The sequence below is a fragment of the Pogona vitticeps genome, chromosome 9 (genome assembly GCF_051106095.1).
Source record: "Pogona vitticeps strain Pit_001003342236 chromosome 9, PviZW2.1, whole genome shotgun sequence".
NCBI classification, from domain to species: Eukaryota; Metazoa; Chordata; class Lepidosauria; order Squamata; family Agamidae; genus Pogona; species Pogona vitticeps.
In genome coordinates, this window is record NC_135791.1 from 9002474 (window position 1) to 9020763 (window position 18290).

General features: G+C 41.4%; 1 protein-coding gene across 1 annotated transcript in view; it reads right to left on the minus strand.

Moving 5' to 3' along the window:
- LOC110089894 (digestive cysteine proteinase 2) overlaps positions 1-13403 on the minus strand; it is a 34902-nt gene extending 21499 nt beyond the window's left edge. Inside the window, exons 1-2 of the mRNA XM_020813269.3 lie at positions 13253-13403; positions 5685-5744 (exon numbers count right to left, since the gene is read on the minus strand). Of these exons, the coding sequence (XP_020668928.3) occupies positions 5685-5744; positions 13253-13304 (112 nt within the window). The 5' untranslated portion in view covers positions 13305-13403. The remainder of the gene's footprint in view (positions 1-5684; positions 5745-13252) is intronic.
- Between the last annotated feature and the right edge of the window lie 4887 nt (positions 13404-18290).

An 18290-nucleotide genomic window follows, 5' to 3' on the forward strand; every position in this document is an offset into this window, starting at 1 on the left:
GTTACTTCACACGCCCACTAGAACTGGAATTATTTCAAGACACAGGTAGGTGGCTCGGAGGGTGCATTATAGGAAGAGGGGAGACCTTACAAACATCACACCGTAAAGCTGGAACTTCCCACATTATGTCCACCTCTTTGTTGAGACATCCAATCCACAGTGAAAGCGTATGACAGCTATCTTTCTGTTTTAAGACGTCCAATAATTGAGACTCCACCATCTTCTGAAGCACTCCATTATGCTATTGAACTGCTCCTAATGTCATGAAGGCCCCCAAGATGTGCTTGAACCCCAACTCTCATCACCCTTGACTACTGGGTGTTCTCACTATGCCTGATGGGCCACTGCTGGGCCACTGCTTGGCCAACCTTCAGTTAAAGTGAGGACTGTTTAGGCTTGCAAATGGCATTTGCAAAGTATTCTGCCCATATTTCTAACTTTGGCCAGTCCAGGTGCCTCTAGGAATCTGACAAGCAGGGCATGAAGGCAACTCCTACAGTTCTCCAATCTCTCCTTGCATCCAGCACAGTTCAAGGATCTAAAATCTGCCATTATTAAGACAGTACAATTCTTTGTCCAACAACACTGAGGAATTAGACGCTTCCCAAGGGACACAATGCATTTGACACATCACAACAAACCTACACACAACGGTTTAGCTGAAAAGCAGTTTAGCACAAATTAAACAGCCATCTGAAAGGAAGTAAAAGATAAAAATCACAGCCTCAAGGAAGCTGATAGTAAAGGCATGTTGAATTAAGGCAGAAACTGGTTGAGTTGCTCAATGCCTTTAAGATTAGTGCAGGGCAGTGGTTAGAGCCTTGGAGTAGGACTATACACATTCAAAATCAAATCTCCAAGTGGCCATGATACCACTGGATGGGCTAGGTCACTAAATGTCAATCAAGTGTACTTCACATGGCTGTTGTGTAACAGTAATAATGGCGATGGGAGAGGCTCTGTATCCTGCCTTGAGCTCATAAAACATTAACAAATTCATAAAGACTATGCCGCTGTGAAAGATGACAAAAGGCTGTTCACACCTGTGGGTGGCAACCCTACTATTCTGTCCTATGAAGAGTTGGAAAAATTGCTCTTTTGCTTAATATAGTGAGCATATTCTGCAGCTCCCAGTTGGGGACTTTAAACCAGGAACTTGGCCCAAATATATGGCCATGGATTTTCTTTCTGTACATCCACTCTTTTCTCTGGGGCCACACAGCTCTTTCCCCTTTTTGTTGGACTAGGAAAGATGCTGCTAAATGCCAGATCAATAAATGGGAAAACAACAGCCATCGAGGACCTAATCAATGACATTGTCAATGACAATGATGGGTCTGTCCAACTCATGCTCCAGGGCAGACTTTAGACCTGGTCTTCTGCGTTGGGATAGATGTTGCTGATATGGGTGCAGAAGAACTCTCTGTAGCTTCGCTGTCACTGACAGATCATCACCTGGTGGGGCTTACTCACTGAAATTCAGAGCATCTGCAGGGGCGGGGGACCAATGAGAGACTTTAGTGGTCTCATAAAGGTGTCGCCCACTCTTTCCTTTTTTGGCTCTTAGCTAGGGAAATGCTGGAAGCTAGGATACAAAAAAGTAGTTCCTAAAACTCTAGTTCTACTTAAAATGGGATCCTCAAGAGTCTTGAGCAAAGAAAGAGGGATCATGCGGAAAGCAACTGGATGATGACATCATGCAGAATAGATAACCATCAAAGCAAAATGATCAGAGTGTGGCAATTCTGCAATGAACACCTGGTGCAAAAGCATTTGCAATTCCAGAACATCCCAAAGCTTTTCCCTGATCTACTTTTTAGATCTCTTCCACGGGACCAGAAACATCCTAGGAAGAGAAGGTGCAGGGGTTTTAAATAATGGGATGTGGCACCCATCAAGACAATTACCCAAATTTCTTCATAGTGCAATGCAATATCTGATATGATTGTGGCCCAGTAGAGTCAGGGAAAAAAAAACAGTCTTGGGATAACCATAATTGTAAGATCTCCTACAGAGTCCTCACAACAAGGCTGATAGGGAAATGTTCCTTCTCCATGCCTTTGTCAAGGCAGAAGTCTGCAACCTACAGCTGCCTGTATCTCAGCTGTGCCTCTGGTTGCTGGGAGACAGAAAGACACCATCTGCCATGTGTTGCAGCAAATTGTAAGCTGAACTTCAACACCTTTTTGTTCACTAAGCCTGAGTCCAAATCTTGCAGCTACAGAGATGCATACAGATTAGCCAACATACTAGGTCATCCCTTTGAACTTCTAGTGTCCTCTCTATCTCCTCATTTTTTAAAAACATAATGACTTCTGAAGAGTTCGTGAAAATCTGAAATCTTATGCTGCTTTTGAGCACTTACTTCTGTGACATTTTGGGTGGTCCAAATGTCACAAGAAGAAGAAGAAGAAGAAGAAGAAGAAGAAGAAGAAGAAGAAGAAGAAGAAGAAGAAGAAGAAGAAGAAGAAGAAGAAGAAGAAGAAGAAGAAGAAGAAGAAGAAGAAGAAGAAGAAGAAGAAGAAGAAGTATCTAATTCTGCAATACTGAAGAATCAGAGGAAAACACTATTTCCACAGATCACAGAATCAAAGAATCATAAAATAATAGAATTGGAAGGGGTCTGCAAGGCCATCAAATCGAACCTCCTGCTCAATGCAGGAATACAGATCAAAGCAGATCTGACAGATGATTGCCCAATTTGGAGTGCCCATCAACTCCAGAGGTAATTTGTTCCATTCTCGTACTACTCTAACAGTTAAGACATTTTTCATGATATTCAGCCAAAATCAATACCATATATATGGGATCACTGGTATTGATTTTGGCTGAATATCATGAAAAATGTATATATATAATCCGGCAACTATATTCCTGGAAAGGATTCGGTAGGGAGAATCCATTCATTGCAAGATTAGCACAGACCTGTTCAGGTTAAACACGGGGACTGAGTAATGGGAGGCACACGCCCAATAAAATTGTATCTAGGTAGGTTAGCTGGAGGAAGAGGCCGGACTGGATTCCAAAGATATCCTCACCCATACTCATTTGGCAAAAGAGAAGGCACCAATTTACAGCCTTGATTTTGCTTCCCATCGAGTGGTTAATGGTGCAAAACTTGCAATTCCTGTACAACCGACCACGCCGTGAACAGGCCTAAATAGCAAGCAGGTTTCAAAACACAGTAATAATAAGCATGCATTAATGTGAATGCAATATCAAGTGTTAAGTGCCCCGAACCACTGTAGCATCAGCATTTTCTCAACAGCAATTAGTTCTTCACTGAAATTTAGCCAATGCAGGCATTTCTAACGCTCTTCCTCCTCTTGACTTTGTTACAACTAGTAATGATTGGGTTGATTACTTCGGTCTTCCTGATCCCAGAGCAAGAAGACCAGAATGGATTGCACACTTCCTTCCTTCCAAGTAATGACTTAACGGGTTCAAGAATCCACCGTTTTTAAATACAGGAAAAGAGGCTGCAGTTGTTTTGCAGTGGACATATAGTTAGGCCCTGCTTAATCTGGATGCTGTTTTAAATTATTTTAATTAATTAATAATAATAACAACTGTGGGGAACTGCAGAGGTGGAAGGGACTCTATGGATCATCAAGTCCGGCATCTGTCAAAGAACTGTTTAGACCAATTATGTTACCTCAGATAAATGACAGGCATTTGAAAATTAGTGTGATCTGGGTGTAAGTGAAAAACAAAATCAGTGAAAAGGAAAGGAAAGGCAAAACAGTGTATTAACTGATCAATGAACTGGAAAAAAATTAGGGCAAGGTTTTCTGGTTATATATGACAATCTCCCCACCACCACCACCACATTGTATGATGCACAGAATCCTAAGACAAATAGTTAATATTTTATTCTGAGGTAAATGTTTTAAGATTTCTGATACAATCACCTTACAGCTGGTCACCCAATTTCCACTCTTTCTTCACACACACACATACCCCTTAAAGCATGGCACATCAGAATAGGAAATGGCACTCTTTTAAGATAGTTACCATAAATGTATACATAAATCACATAAATCAAGTGTAAATTAAATTTACACATAAATCATCAGGTACTTGTGGAGAGATAAGCAGATGTGTAGTAATGTGATGGCCAAGGATTGTAGCCGTTGCCCTCTCACTGATGAACAAACAATCAAGGAACAGCTCATGACTTTGAACAAGTTCAAATCTTTCAGAGTGCTGAAAGAACTGGCTGAACAACTCTCAGAACCACTGTTTCTTATTTTTTTTTTTTTTTTTGCAAACTGCCAGATAATTGTAGGAGGGATAACGGTGTCCCTATTTTCAAAAAGGAGGAACCTAGGAACTACAGACCAGTCACTCTGACATCAATCCCAGGCAAGAGTGGACCATTGGTCCAGATAGGCGGGATAAAAATCAAATAAATAAATAAATAAATAAATAAATAAATAAATAAATAAATAAATAAATAAATAAATAAATAAATAAATAAATAAATAAATAAATGAAATTCTGAAGCAGATTATTGTGCTCACTCTGGAAGCACCTTGCAAACAACGCAGGGATAACTAGAAGCCAACACGGATTTGCCAAGATTGAACAAATCTCCTGTCAGACTCATTTAATCTCATTTTTTTAAAATCAGATAACCTCCCTGGTAGATTGTGGGACTGCTGTAGATGTAATATACGAGGGGGTGATGATACGTATTGAGCCTTTCCCAGAAAAAATTGAGCCAGGAAGCTATAAATTGCAGGTTGTATTGGTCAACATGTCTGTATTCAATGGTGCAAAAATCAACTAACTATGATTTTAACTTATCTTTCATGTTCAGCTCCAAAGTGAACATGGCGGCACCTCCAGAAAATTTCAGTGTGGAAGAGCATAGGACCATAATCAAGTTCCTGTTTCTCCAAGGGAAAGGTGCAAAGCAGATCCATGATGAAATGTCACAAACTATGGGTGACAGTGGCCCTTCATATACCTTGGCAGTTTAGAGTAAGCATCCCTTGCATCATACCCAATACACAAATTCCTGCTTTACCCCCCAAAACATACTGGGTCTCTTTCAAAACTGGAAAAAAAGGAAGTATAAACTTGAACATCTCTGCATACGGGCTGTTCTAGCCACCCATTTACAGGACAATCCTACCGGTGTCTACTAAAAGGTACATTCAATATAAGTAACTTCCCAATATGTGTGTGTATGACTGCAGGTCTATTAAATGGTCAGAAAAGGTCCTTTAACTGCAAAAGATATCCATTCAATAATTAACTTCCGATCAGTAGAATATGTGCACACCAGTTCACCGCTAAAGAGGACCTGCAGATATTTTCCCATATGATCCATCCCTATATCCCAAGTCGAAGTTGGAAGTGATCCTGTTGTTATCACATCTCTCTAGAATAGATGAAAGATATTCTGCACGATTCTGGTTTTCATTTTTGATGTCCAAGCAGGAGCAGGTATTTATTGTGTACACACAGCCACAACTGTCAGATTCAGCACTTCCATCCTGCATATAGATCAGTTTCACTGCACAGAAGTGGGACACAGGATAGGGAAAGGGGATAGTTAAAAGTGGCTTAGCAGTGTGATCATCAACATGGCTGAGTTGTCCACATCAGATATTTTAGCCAAAGTCAACAAGGCAAGTGGGAGACTGCCTCTGAAAATGACAATATGTGAAGTTTACCTTTGACATGATAGAGGACTCCAAAATCAGGGACTGTCCTTGAATAATTGCATCCATTTCCTGAAATAGAAAAAAAGAGTTGAATTATAAAAGCGTGCTGCTTATATACCGCCCCATAGTACTTCAGGCACTCTCTGGGTGGTTTACAAGTTAATTATGTAGGCTACACATTGCCCCCCCCCCCAGCGAGCTGGGTACTCATTTTCCCAACCTCAGAAGGATAGAAGGCTGAGTCAACCTTGAGCTGCTACCTGGGATTGAACCCCAGGTCGTGAGCACAGTTTTGGCTGCAGTACAGCGGTTTAACCACTGCGCCACGAGGCTCGTCAATTATAATATTGATGATGACATTTCAAGAGCGTTTGCCCACTGTGAGCAAACAAAGGAAGGGAATTGTTGAAAGGAGATAAAATAAAAGCCTATATTCAGTTTTCAATTGACGGATAGAACAGAATGGCAAAACGCCTCCCCCAGGCTAACTGGGGGTGCGGGAGGGCAAATTTCAGATGGCATTGTGATATACTAGAAAAGTTTCCTTATTAGACTAAACTCCCAGAATTCCCGTGGCCATGGTAGCAGGGGTGTTCTGGGAACTTTAATCTAAAAGAAGAATATTTATAAATTCTGAATAGAATTTTTCTTTCGCCAGAATCAGAAGTTGCACAATTGCAGACACACACAAACGCAGAGAATTTGCAGAGCGATGAAACTCAAACCACGAAACTGACAAGCTTGTCAGAATCTCTCAAAATGAATCTATTTATTGTTGTTACATTTAGTTATAAAATCTAGTTGCTGTCATTAAGCAACTACAATTTGAAACAATTATTAAGTAACATACAGGCCAATGCTACCACACCCTGAAAATAGGCCTCCTCTCCTTCCTGATGTCATCGTTTTTCCACAAAGGGGACAAACCCCCTAATTTGCAGGGAGCAGCAGTGCTGCCCAGTGTGGAAGAGATGAACTGCCACCGTCTTGAACCTACGTACAGAATTCCACCTCTCCTGAATATTTTTGTCAGCTCCTGGCAAAAGCTTTTGGGCACTAAGGAGGAGGAACTGAGGCACAGCAAGCCAGTCTGGTTTGTACTGAACTGATAGCTGGGGCTGAAGCGACTGAGTTAGCAAGTTTCACTAGCATGCCTCTAATTTAGCGCAGAAGGCTTCAGAAGAAGCCTGCTTTCCCCTCCAAATTAACCCAGGTCAGCATTTCACTTAAGGCTCCAGGAATGCATTTCCCGCACTTTCTGCTTTGCTCTCTTTCCTAAATTAGCTTGGAAAATTATCCTTAAAAAGCAATTCATGTACAGTTAAAGCACACCAAAGCAATTTAAGTTACCAGGGTGGGTGGGGTAAGGGGAATCTTTGCTTCACATAACTAAAATAGATTTTTGCCACTCGAAAAAAAACAACCCAGATAAAACAAAACCATAACAACCAGAATGGTACAAGTTGTTAGCTTGTAATATGCACAGCATCTAAATATGTTGTGTTTATTGACATTTGGTTGCTGTCACCACTGTGTTGTTGTTGTTGTTGTTGTTGTTGTTGTTGTTGTTTGGAGGGGATTACTTTTGAAATCTTCTGTTTGGTGGGTGGGGGGCTGGGTGTTTTTATGCTTTATGTTGTAGTGGCTACCGATGGGTGGTATAAAAATCCAATAAATAAATATATCGTGAAGCTTCATGTGCCATATAACTACAGAAGTAATGAAAGGCAGTTAGTTTTACACACAAAGGAATGGAGTTACTGTACTTCTCACTGGCTGAAATCCAGAAGCCAGTCACATGTAGAGTAGGCACACTATGAATTTAAGGGAAATTAATTCATCAGATTGTCAGTGATTTAATGAGTGTATTCTTGTAATTTACTACACGTTTTGTTACAGATGTATGTTACAACTGCAATGTTAGTTAATTATGCCAGAGTTCCAAAACAAGGAATAGATTACTAGCAACTTATTTGTAATCAGTTACTTTGAAGAATCCCCCAGATAACATGGTAGTCCAAAAAAGAGTAGCTTTTCCAACTAAGCTCTATTACAGTCAAGTTCTTCTCTCCTTTGAGTCCTCTTCTCCAATGGGGGTGATTTGCATGTCTGTTTGTCTCTGTCTCTCATTTTTTCCAATTTTTTGTTTCTTAGAAAATGATAATAAATAGAGGACAACCATCATAGCAGGTAGGTACAATAGGTAAAAACAAAATAAAAAGAACAAATAAAGAAGAAAAAACATGGCGTCACCTTAAAGACTGTTATATCGAAACGTGAGCTTTTTTGTGGACAGCCCCACTTCCTCAGACATAAGAGGAAGAAATATAATATGCCAAATATTCATGGCATTAAGTTACTAAGATCGAAATACAGAAATCGTGGTTAGTTGGTAAGAAAGTTAGTGGATGTTTAACACTGTGGTGATAGCATCTTTGATATGCAGGTACTGTATTTCATTAAATGATGTGAGCACCTCTGTCATAAAATAGCAAAGACAGAATAACATGAATGTTAATTAGATATGATTGGTACACCTCCATAAGTTTCATTGATTCAGTGGGCCTAATTTAGTTGCAATGTACTACTAGATTTCAATCAATGCATTGTTATACCTGTTCAATCATTTGCAAACAAATGTTGTGGTAGGTAGCTGATATTACTGTTTATTAGTTTATAGATTTATGGTTTATGAAGCCTCTGTCTTGATTGAGTCTTCTGCAACTATGCTGCATGGTTCTAGCATGTTCAGATCCCTGGCCTATGGTTAACTCTACTGCAGATGTGTTCCTGTCTGCACAGCAGAAGTGGGTGGCTCTGGTGGCCAGTTTCAGTTCCACTCGTCTGCTTTGAGTTTGGGATTCACTTCTTGTAGCTAGAATTTGGCAGCGACCCAGGAATGCCCTTTATAACAAAAGCAGATGTACATTTTAAAGTGGGGGAGGGGAGCTTTGCAACACCATAGTTGTGCCATGAGATGTGTTTTCATGAGGGGTGCATAGCCCATTGGCTCTGCCCACCCAGGAAATCCTTTTAGTGGTAGATCCATCCCCATTACAGCTACCGTTTTATACTCCTCTCTGGTTGGTGAAGATCTGTGCTCGAGAAACGCTGTTGTGCTACCTGGTGCTGACCAGCTCAACAAATAACTGAACTCAACAGATATTGGAGCGGCCAGCCAAAGACATTATTTGTGACTACCGTTCGCTACCTTTTTTTGGTAGAAAAATGTGGAATAATTTAAATAAATAAAATATCAAACATAAAGCCACCTTAATACTGTATGCATTTATTTTATACCCCATATCTCTACCAAAGAAAAGTTACTGTAAATGACTTTATTTATGCTCAAGTTGTACTGTAACAGGCTAAAGGGGAGATATTAAAAAAAACCCATCTTGCTCTTTTGCTACACAAAGGCAGCAAAACAACGTGATTACAGTGGGTAATTAAAAGCAGCTCCCTATCCATGTTACACAGATTGTGAAAGATATATACAAGAGACCAGAGGGTATTTTTCAGCTGCCTTCCATGAGAAGCTGTGTTTCAGGAAGTGTTGAAACAACATATGAACCTGATGTCTCATCAGTCTTCACTTCAAAGAGAACATGACAACCATCATCACACTCTCTATGCATTTTACTTTTAGCCTGTCATTATATAGCTTCATTACCTATAGGGTATATAGACATGGGGTGTCTTATATACGTATTTTTCCATATATAAGACACCCCATGTATAATACGCCCCCCACTTTTCTAATCCAAAATTAAGAAAAATAAGTGGGCCTTGGCAAGTGTAGGGGGAAAGGGATCAAAGCACTGCAGGATCGCTTTGATCCCTGCTTTCCCCTCCACTTGTTTTTGTTCTCTCCTCAGCTTACTTCCAAGTATAAGACGACCCTCAATTTTTAGTCTAAAGATTTTAGACAAAAGTATAGTCTTATACGCGGAAAAATATGGTATATCACACTTTGCCTGGGTTATAAACCCATCCATTCCACCCCAGAGTTCGTTCTCTCTCTCTTACTCCCATCCCTTTTCAATCTTGGCCTTTCTTCTCCTTCAGCTCAGCAACCATGTCCACTTACATAGATATAGAGCTCCTTTTCAGAAGTTTGGGGAAAGCACTTTAGGTTCCTATTTGTTCACGTATTACAGTTCAAAGAATCATGGTCAGGTTGCTATTTGCCTGTGCAAGAGCATGAATGCAATCACACGGTGGCTTCTTCTCCATGCATTGGTGGTGAAACCATATGTATGGACGGACAGGCAACTGGTCATACAAAGGGCAGCCCAAAAGAGAAGACAAAGCTATGCACAGGTTGCCTCTGCATGTACCCTGTTTCCCTGAAAATAAGACCTAACCTGAAAGCAAGACCTAGTTTGATTTTTCAGGATGCTTGTAATATAAGCCCTTCCTGGAAAATAAGCCCCAGGTAAGTGAAACCTCGTCCTCCACCATTGTGCAGCAATTTGCAACAACCAGAAGAAGATGACATGACTGTATTTGAATAAATGGAGATTGTTGTACATGAAAAAAATAAAACATCCCCTGAAAATAAGCCCTAATGCGTTTTTGGAGCAAAAATTAATATAAGACCCTGTCTTATTTTCGGGGAAACACGGTATGTACGAGTTCTTCTCAGTTGAATCTACCCTGTCTGTAAGATTTGTTTGTAGCAGAGCATAATAATATCACCAAAGCTAATATTTTGAAATATTGATTACAATACATATTGTATGACTGAAAAGCAAAACTAAACAAAAAACAGTTTACATAAGACATAGTGGCCAATGGATGAGTTACATTGTTCTTAGCCGTAGGCAAAGGATCCCGTAGCTGGACTTTATATGATATCTCTACAGAAGAATCCAGCAAATGCTTGTGATAAGGTAGTATTGAAAGTCTAAGTATCAGTGGGGTCAATTGGGCCTTTGCATACCTGATTTCAAGATATAACCAACACGCTGATCACCCTATCTCCTGAAAAGGACAAAAGCTGTTCCCACAGCTATAAATACTCAACTATCCAACAAACAGCAACAGAGCATGGACAGAGTTCCTACTCCAGTCCTCTGAAGATGCCGGCCACAGAGACTGGCGAAACATCGGAGGGGGGGGAAGCTTAGGAAGAACAGCTGGGGGGAGTTGCCCCATTTTGTATAATGCCTTCCAGCCTGGCAAGAAACCAAGTGTGCAACTGCAGGTGGGCGCTGTACATGCTTGGCATTTGAGACCCATCTGCTGCAGTATTTGCTTTTCATTTTGTCTTTTTCCCCTCTCGCATTGCTCAATATTTAAGCAAATCTCAGTGACAGTAAGGAAATTCCACACATTCAAATATGTTGTTACCTGGATGGACAAAAAAAAAAAAAATCTGAGCAGTAACTTTGTGCAGTTCTTACATAACTGTTAGTAGATACTGACAAATGATTAGCACACCTACATGGGTGGGGAAATGTGTGACGCTATGACCAACGGTGACTGTGCCCAAACCAAGCGCACCAGGTTCTAGTTCCGATTGTTGCACAGAGAATAAGACAATGTACAGTTGATCTTGACTGCAGAAGTACAGTAAACTTTGGTTTGTACATCAGGGGGTCGTATGGACAGAAATAAGCTGCACTTTGCAGCCTGAGATGGCTTTGCATGGAAATGAGCTACACTTGCAGCCTAAAAAGCCATCACAGGGAGGTAACCTGTGCTTTGTAATCCAAGTAGCTGTTGCATGAAGGTTTGCAGCTCTGAAAGCTTTTTGCTTCATTAAAAAAAGTCCAAATTGGTAACCATTATGGCTGAATCCACCTACTCTCCTTTGACCCCATACACCTCTGAAATGTGGCCCCTTTCCCAAATGAGGGTTCACTCCTTAGGTTAAAAAAAGGTTCCCCAACTTCTGGTTTAGTCATTCTGAACATGAAATAAATAAATCTGCTAAAAAGGCTAAGCAAAAACTAAGAATAGATGGACTGGCAGCTCAATTAAATTCTTGGCCTGAGTACACATTCAGCAAACATTGCCTTTTGAATTCTTGGAGTGAATGAATAATAGTAGCAGCTCTTGTATGCATTTATGCTTCCGCTTGCTTTCTTCCACTGGGAAGATAAGGATGGAGTGAAGCCATAACCTCAGCTGCAATGCTAGCTAGAAGTTTCAGGTAGCACTGAAGCTGAGAAAGCTGTGACAACAGGATCCCCATCACACCAATGACATCAGAAGCATCATCATGCTCCTCTCCATCATCTGGACCATGTACAGTTGCTTGGCTGGTGTTCCAGCCTAGAATACAAAACCAGTTCTCCACCATGACTTACAATAATTCTGGCATGGAGACTGTGTGGTGTTCCAGATGTTGTTGGTCTACAACCTTCAGCTGGCCAAGTTAACTACGGTTAATGAGAAGTGCAGTCCCACAATATACCCCCAATCCTGGTAAATTTAATCTAGAGGCTATCAGGCAGTAGATAGTCTTCCAAGTTTTGATTGTCTTCCAAGTCAGATAAGCCTAGTTTACGGCATCATTCTCCTTATAAGGTTGAATGGGTGTGACTAGTAATATCTATAAGCTCTGTTCCAAGCCAACACTCATTCACTTCCAGATGGAACAGAGATGATAATTAAAAGCCAGCAATATCTGCATTGATTGTTTTCAGGGAATGTAGTCAAACTCACCCAGCAGATTACAGGTATCTTAACTCAAACCCATCTCTGCCTGCACATGTAAGTGTAGGTGCCAGGTTAGCTAATATTCCAAACCATTTTGAGGGCATCCAGTTTACCACAAAAGGAAGTCTACAGTTCACTGATGTTCATGTCTACAGTTCTACTAGTAAGTGCTGATATGCATAAAGACAGTACTGTACTTCTGACCACACCAGTGCAAAAATAGGCTGTATATTTTAACCACATAATATGTTTTATGAATTGGTTGTATATCGTTAAACTTTTTGTACATTTTAGTCATAAATATGTTTAATGAGCTGGTCACCCGACTGTAATAAATACATTCTTCTCATCTGGATAGATATCTTTAAACTCTGGTCATTGGTTTGGAATCTAATCCGTGAAGACTGCAAACAGAGGGTAGCATTTTTCACTTTCATTGTAGGAAGGTTCTTAGTGCTAATTTACACACCAATTAAAAAGTAACTTAATTGTTAGAAAGGTTCTCCCTCAATGCAAACACAATAAAATCAGTTTTTCAGCTTATTAAAACTTAACACAGTAGTGTGGTGTGGTGGATACAGTGACAAACTCGAGAGTTGTGGGTTCGAATTCCCACTCAGCCCTGGAAAAGCACGGAGGGTGTGGAACCCGTAAAAGCAGTCCTTAAATATCTCATTTGCCTTGAAAGCCCTCTTGGTGTCTATACGTCGCTTTCCAACTTTGACGGCACAGAATGACAACAAACATTCAATCTATTGAACCTTCCCAGCGAACTTTCCGATCTCTGGCTTGAACGTCAGAAACAGGGAACTCGATCCTGGCACAGGGAATGACTTCCAGCCAGCAGGACTTCCGAGAGATGCGCGCACGCCCCAGAGATGAAGGTTTTGCGTTGCTTGCAAACTCACCTGAACCGACATTCCAGAAGAACAAGAGCGCTAGCCATCCGAGGCGCCCCATGGTCTACTCTGCGTCTTCTCAACCGGTCCGCAACACGGATCTTGCTTTTCCTCCACCTTCCTCTTTTAGGTGAAGGCGGGCCACGAGGGGGAGGAGCCAAGCTCCCTCCAGGGGCGGAGCTTCGTCTGGCACTTCAAAGGGCTCCGGCTTTGTGGCCGAGAGTGAACAAAGGTGGAGGAGTCATCGTGGGTGTCGGCGGCCAGGAAAGGACCTGTTTGGACTGCAACTCTCAGCATCCCCGGATTTTGCTGGCTGGGGATTCCGGGAAACTGGCGCTCCAAAAACGGAACGGTTCCAGGTCTCTGTCCCCAAGAACGCTCTTCTCGGGCGGGTGGCGAGGCTGCAGAGAGGACAAAGGGAAGGAGACGCGAGCCCCACTTGAAGGATGCGCGGAATCCATGCGTGTCCTCTTCTGTCAGGTGCTCTCCCACGGGACTGGGAATGCCCGCAAAATGATGCGGGCATTCTGTCCAGGGATCGGGGGCTCCACGCCCACCCAAACAGGTGAATGCAGAGGCAGGGTCCTTGTGGAATATATGGAAAATACTAGAGGAGCTTGCTGTATTTCCAGTGTTAATCTAATTGGTTTGTGATGTCTGCCTCCATTTCATCTAGATAAGTGGGCTTTGGCTACAACTCTTGGAGGTATCGCCAACTAGCCACACCCTCCTGTACCCCAGGCCACCAAAGGCGGCACAAATTCTTTAGCCCAGTTTCATATAAATTGGACAGATATTCAGATATTTCAGCAACCATCTTCATCTGCACTTACTATTAACCCTGGATCTTCTGTAAGGCCAGCGTTCTGTCGCTTTTGCTTTAAGTGGTTCCATAAAGTTTTCCCCGGCCAAAATTTTACATCCTTTCTTTTAGGCTAGTTTGAAACTGGCTTCCCTCCTGTTGTTCTTTTACTGAAAAGAGGCAATCCACTTGGGTGTCTCCTGGAGTTTAAAATTACAGTGCCAACTTCAGAAGGCCCTTGTAGATGTTTCTTTCAAACCAATCTGATAAGTACAGTCTAACAAGAAATGTTTACCTGTATGTGTGAAAAGGTTTTTGCTGCCGATTTTGGAAAATCAAGCTGGTATTAAAGGCAGAAAATCAGAGCTTACCATTTTTTCCAAGTCAGCTGGTAATATTACCAACTTCCACTTCATAAAGCGAACTGTTGTGAGTTTTCCTGTTCAAAGCACAAGCGACCAGATTACCCTGCTTGTCTAAAAGCCAAATTATGCATTATTATTAGTCTGTTATCATAGGTTGAGATTCATTAGTGTTCCAGAGATGTGATTCAGGGCAGACCTTTGTGACGTTGTGTATTTACAAACTACCTGGGCTTGCTTCCCAGTAACCAATCAGAAAACAAAGCAGGCTAATTTTCAGCAGGATGTGTGAAAAACTCCTACTGTGAAAATCAGATATTTTCAGCACTTACGGATTTCTAACAACTTGGTATCCGTATTGTGTGATTTGGCCCAAAGTGGTTCTCTTCCCCCCCACACACACACTTTTAGGGAACTTGACAGCATATAACAACATCTACCTTGTGTTGCAGCATGCATGACTCAATATGCCTCAGTCATTTTCCCCCTCTTACTCCATGTTTTCTAAGCCAAACCACCCAGACACTGTAATCATTCCTCAAAGGGAAGATGCTCCAGTCCCTTGAGCATTTTGGTTGCTCTTTAGTGCATCCATTCCAGCTGCCCAATAACCTCTCAGAGGTGTGGTGATCAAAATTGTGCACAATATTCCAAGAGCTAGTATGGTATAATGGATAAGCATCAGACTAGGACAAGGAGGAGATCTAGATTCTGCTCAAACATGTAAACACTTGGAGATGGGGCAGCAATGTTAAGACATTCTTTGAACGTCTTACACACTTATTTGTATAGTCATAAGTTAGAAAGCAAAACCAACACAATATGCAAGAAATGTGCTCAGAATGTGAAACTTTATGGGACAGTATGTATCAGAGGACTTATTGCAGTTTATCCCCCTTCTGAACCTACATTTCATTAGTGGTTTGAAGGAGGCACAGGCTGAAAGAAGATAATGATCTATTAGTGGCATTCTTGTCAATTTCTAGTAGACCACGGTGTCTGCATGGAAACTTGTGGGCCTTCTGATATTTCTGTACTCAAAATCCCGCATTATCAGGGATTTGAGAAATTGTAGGTCTTCTGGAGGGCAACAGGCTTCCAATAAGCAACAGGCCTAGTGCCCACTGGGTAGGTGGGGCTCATCAGCCTTGGAAGGCAGCCCATCTAGGAGAAGGAAAACCCCGATTTCAAACCTCCACTGTCTTGTGGCTATATCCACTGATGAAAAAGTCTTCAGGAGTAAACCTCAAGGCAAAATCCAGAGCCGGAGTCCCGGAGGCAGTTTGTGATGTTCTGGCAACTCTTGCGACATCTCTGGAATCGGTTGGATTGGCTCTTGCCTTTCCATTGGACTACTTCAGCGATGTGGAGAGGGGGGATTTGCTCCTTGAGTAACAGCCTATCCTCCATATTCTTTCACCCAGGCTTCGTGCTCTGGAGAGGACGCTGTTCCAAGACCTATATTAACAGCATGTTACCATAGTCTTTCGAGACTGAAGGATGCCTACACAGATGTTAGAAGTAACTTGACAACGTGTAACATACAATCAGCTTATGGGTTTATTGCAGGGCAGTATTGCATTGGCAGTTTTACTTTTGCTTCCTTTCCTTTGCCCCTCCCCCTTTTAAAGCAACAATCACACAGGGGAGCAGCATCTCCACTGAGCTATCTGCATCAGCTTCATGGTCTCATTCTTGGCATTTCACATGGGATTTGGCTTGATTTTGTGCCACTCTGCAACCACTTTACACTTGCTTCTGTTGAAATCTATTTGTGATTTTTGAAGCCTGTTCCTCTGGTTTGAAGCCTCTGGAACTCATCAAACTTTTTTTTTTTTAAATAGTTCCATTAAGAAATTTCGTTCTTTCAGTACTCATTTCTAACACTACATCACTTATGATCAAGTTTAAACATTTTGTACAGATCCAAGGCAGTTTACAGCCCTCTTTTGGAAATGTCTGTTTATTCCTGCACTGTGTATTCTGTTCTTTAACCACTTTCCAAGCTCTGAAAGTACTTTCCCTTTTATCCCATGAATGTTATATTTTCTTGAGAGCCACAAATTAGGAAAATTGTCAAAACCTATTTTTCTGCTTATTATATTCTGCGGTTTCATATACCCTTATAAACATACACATGAGTATTGTGGGCAAGACATTGCGGTGATCCAGGATTGCCAACAGCTGGTTATAGGACAGTTCTTACAATTAACCTCCATAGACTTGAAACTTTCCATATAGATTACCCGTGAGAGGGATCTTCAAATCAATAATCACCAGTATTTCCTCTAATCTCATTTAGGTCATTGAATGCAAGCAACTAGGATGCCATCTACAGTATGGAGACAAAATAGCAACCGCCCTGTACACAATTCAAGCATTCTACATCTGTAGGTTTGAGCAATATCATGTCCTATCTGATTTGTGAGTGATTGGGACAAAAATACCATGGGATCCAAATAATTAGGAAAAAGGGAGAATGCCTGGATTTATACTCTTGGCATCTTAGCACCTTATGGCCTGAATCTACAAGACAACACTTGGTCTTACACATTCACTTTGAAATATTCTGTCTTCTGTGTTCTATGGCTGCCTCACTAGATGCAACAAACTTTTATTCAGAGGATAGGGAGACAAGACAGCTATCCATGGCAACCACATATATGTTTAACTAGTCACTAATAAATTTATGGATGAACATCTTCATGCAGTGAGGAGGTTTGAATGTGTCAGAGCAGCTGACAGGAGTGTTGCTGAAAGAACTGTGAGTACCTCAGTGGCTTAAGTTTCTGTCTATGGAGCCAGAGGTAAGGAGTTCACTTCTGTACTATGTTTCCTTGAGAGGGGCTGGACTTGGCGACATACAGGGTCCCTTGCAGCTCTGCAGTTCAAAGGTTATTATTCAGAGGTTATGAGACTAGACTCTATCACAAGTCTGTATTATTAGCAAGGTCACTCATAGCAGAATGGCCAAAGCTGACCCACTAGAATAAGATGTATGTGCCCTCTTCAGAATTAATGGTGACATCTGCTTTTCCTTACTTTACAAGATTTGGGGTGCTTCCAGATGTATGGCTTCTAGCTCTGCTGCTTGAAATAAAGTGTGAAGGTATTCCATCTTTTCCCCATTGGAGTCTCTGTATAGAAAATAAAGACAGCTGAAGTGGCAAGGAAACACAGACAGGTAACAGACAAAAGGCAAAAGTGTCTGGAGCCTGCAATTCTTTGAATCAAGTGCACAGAAGTCTGGTAACACTCCTGGCAGCACAGTCCTATATGTGACTACAGAACATTAATCCTATGAATTCAGTGTGATTTATATTCAGGTAGGGATGTGGTGGCGCTGTGAGCTAAACCGCAGAAGCCTGTGCTGCAGGGTCAGAAGACCAGCAGTCGTAAGATCAAATCCACGTAATGGAGTGAGCTCCCGTTGCTTTATCCCAGCTCCTTGCCAACCTAGCAGTTCGAAAGTGTGTAAATGCGAGTAGATAAATAGGTACCACCTTGGTGGGAAGGTAAAATGGCGCTCCCTAGTCACGCTGGCCACGTGACAACAGAAACTGTCTTCGGACAAGCGCTGGCTCTACGGTTTGAAAAATGGGATGAGCACCACCCCCTAGAATCGGACACGACTGGACTAAAAATGTCAAGAGGAACATTTATATTCAGGTAACTTGCAAAAATGTTCCCAAATATGTCAAATAAGTGTTGGAAATGTAAAAATCATGAAGGAAGTTACAGTATTATCATGTATGGTGAACTTGTGATAGAGCAAAAATTATTGGGCTAAAATCCACATGTGGATTAAGCAAATGTCAAAACGGGAAATAGAATTTAAACCAGAAATATTTTTGTTAGGATTACTACCAAATACTGTAAATAT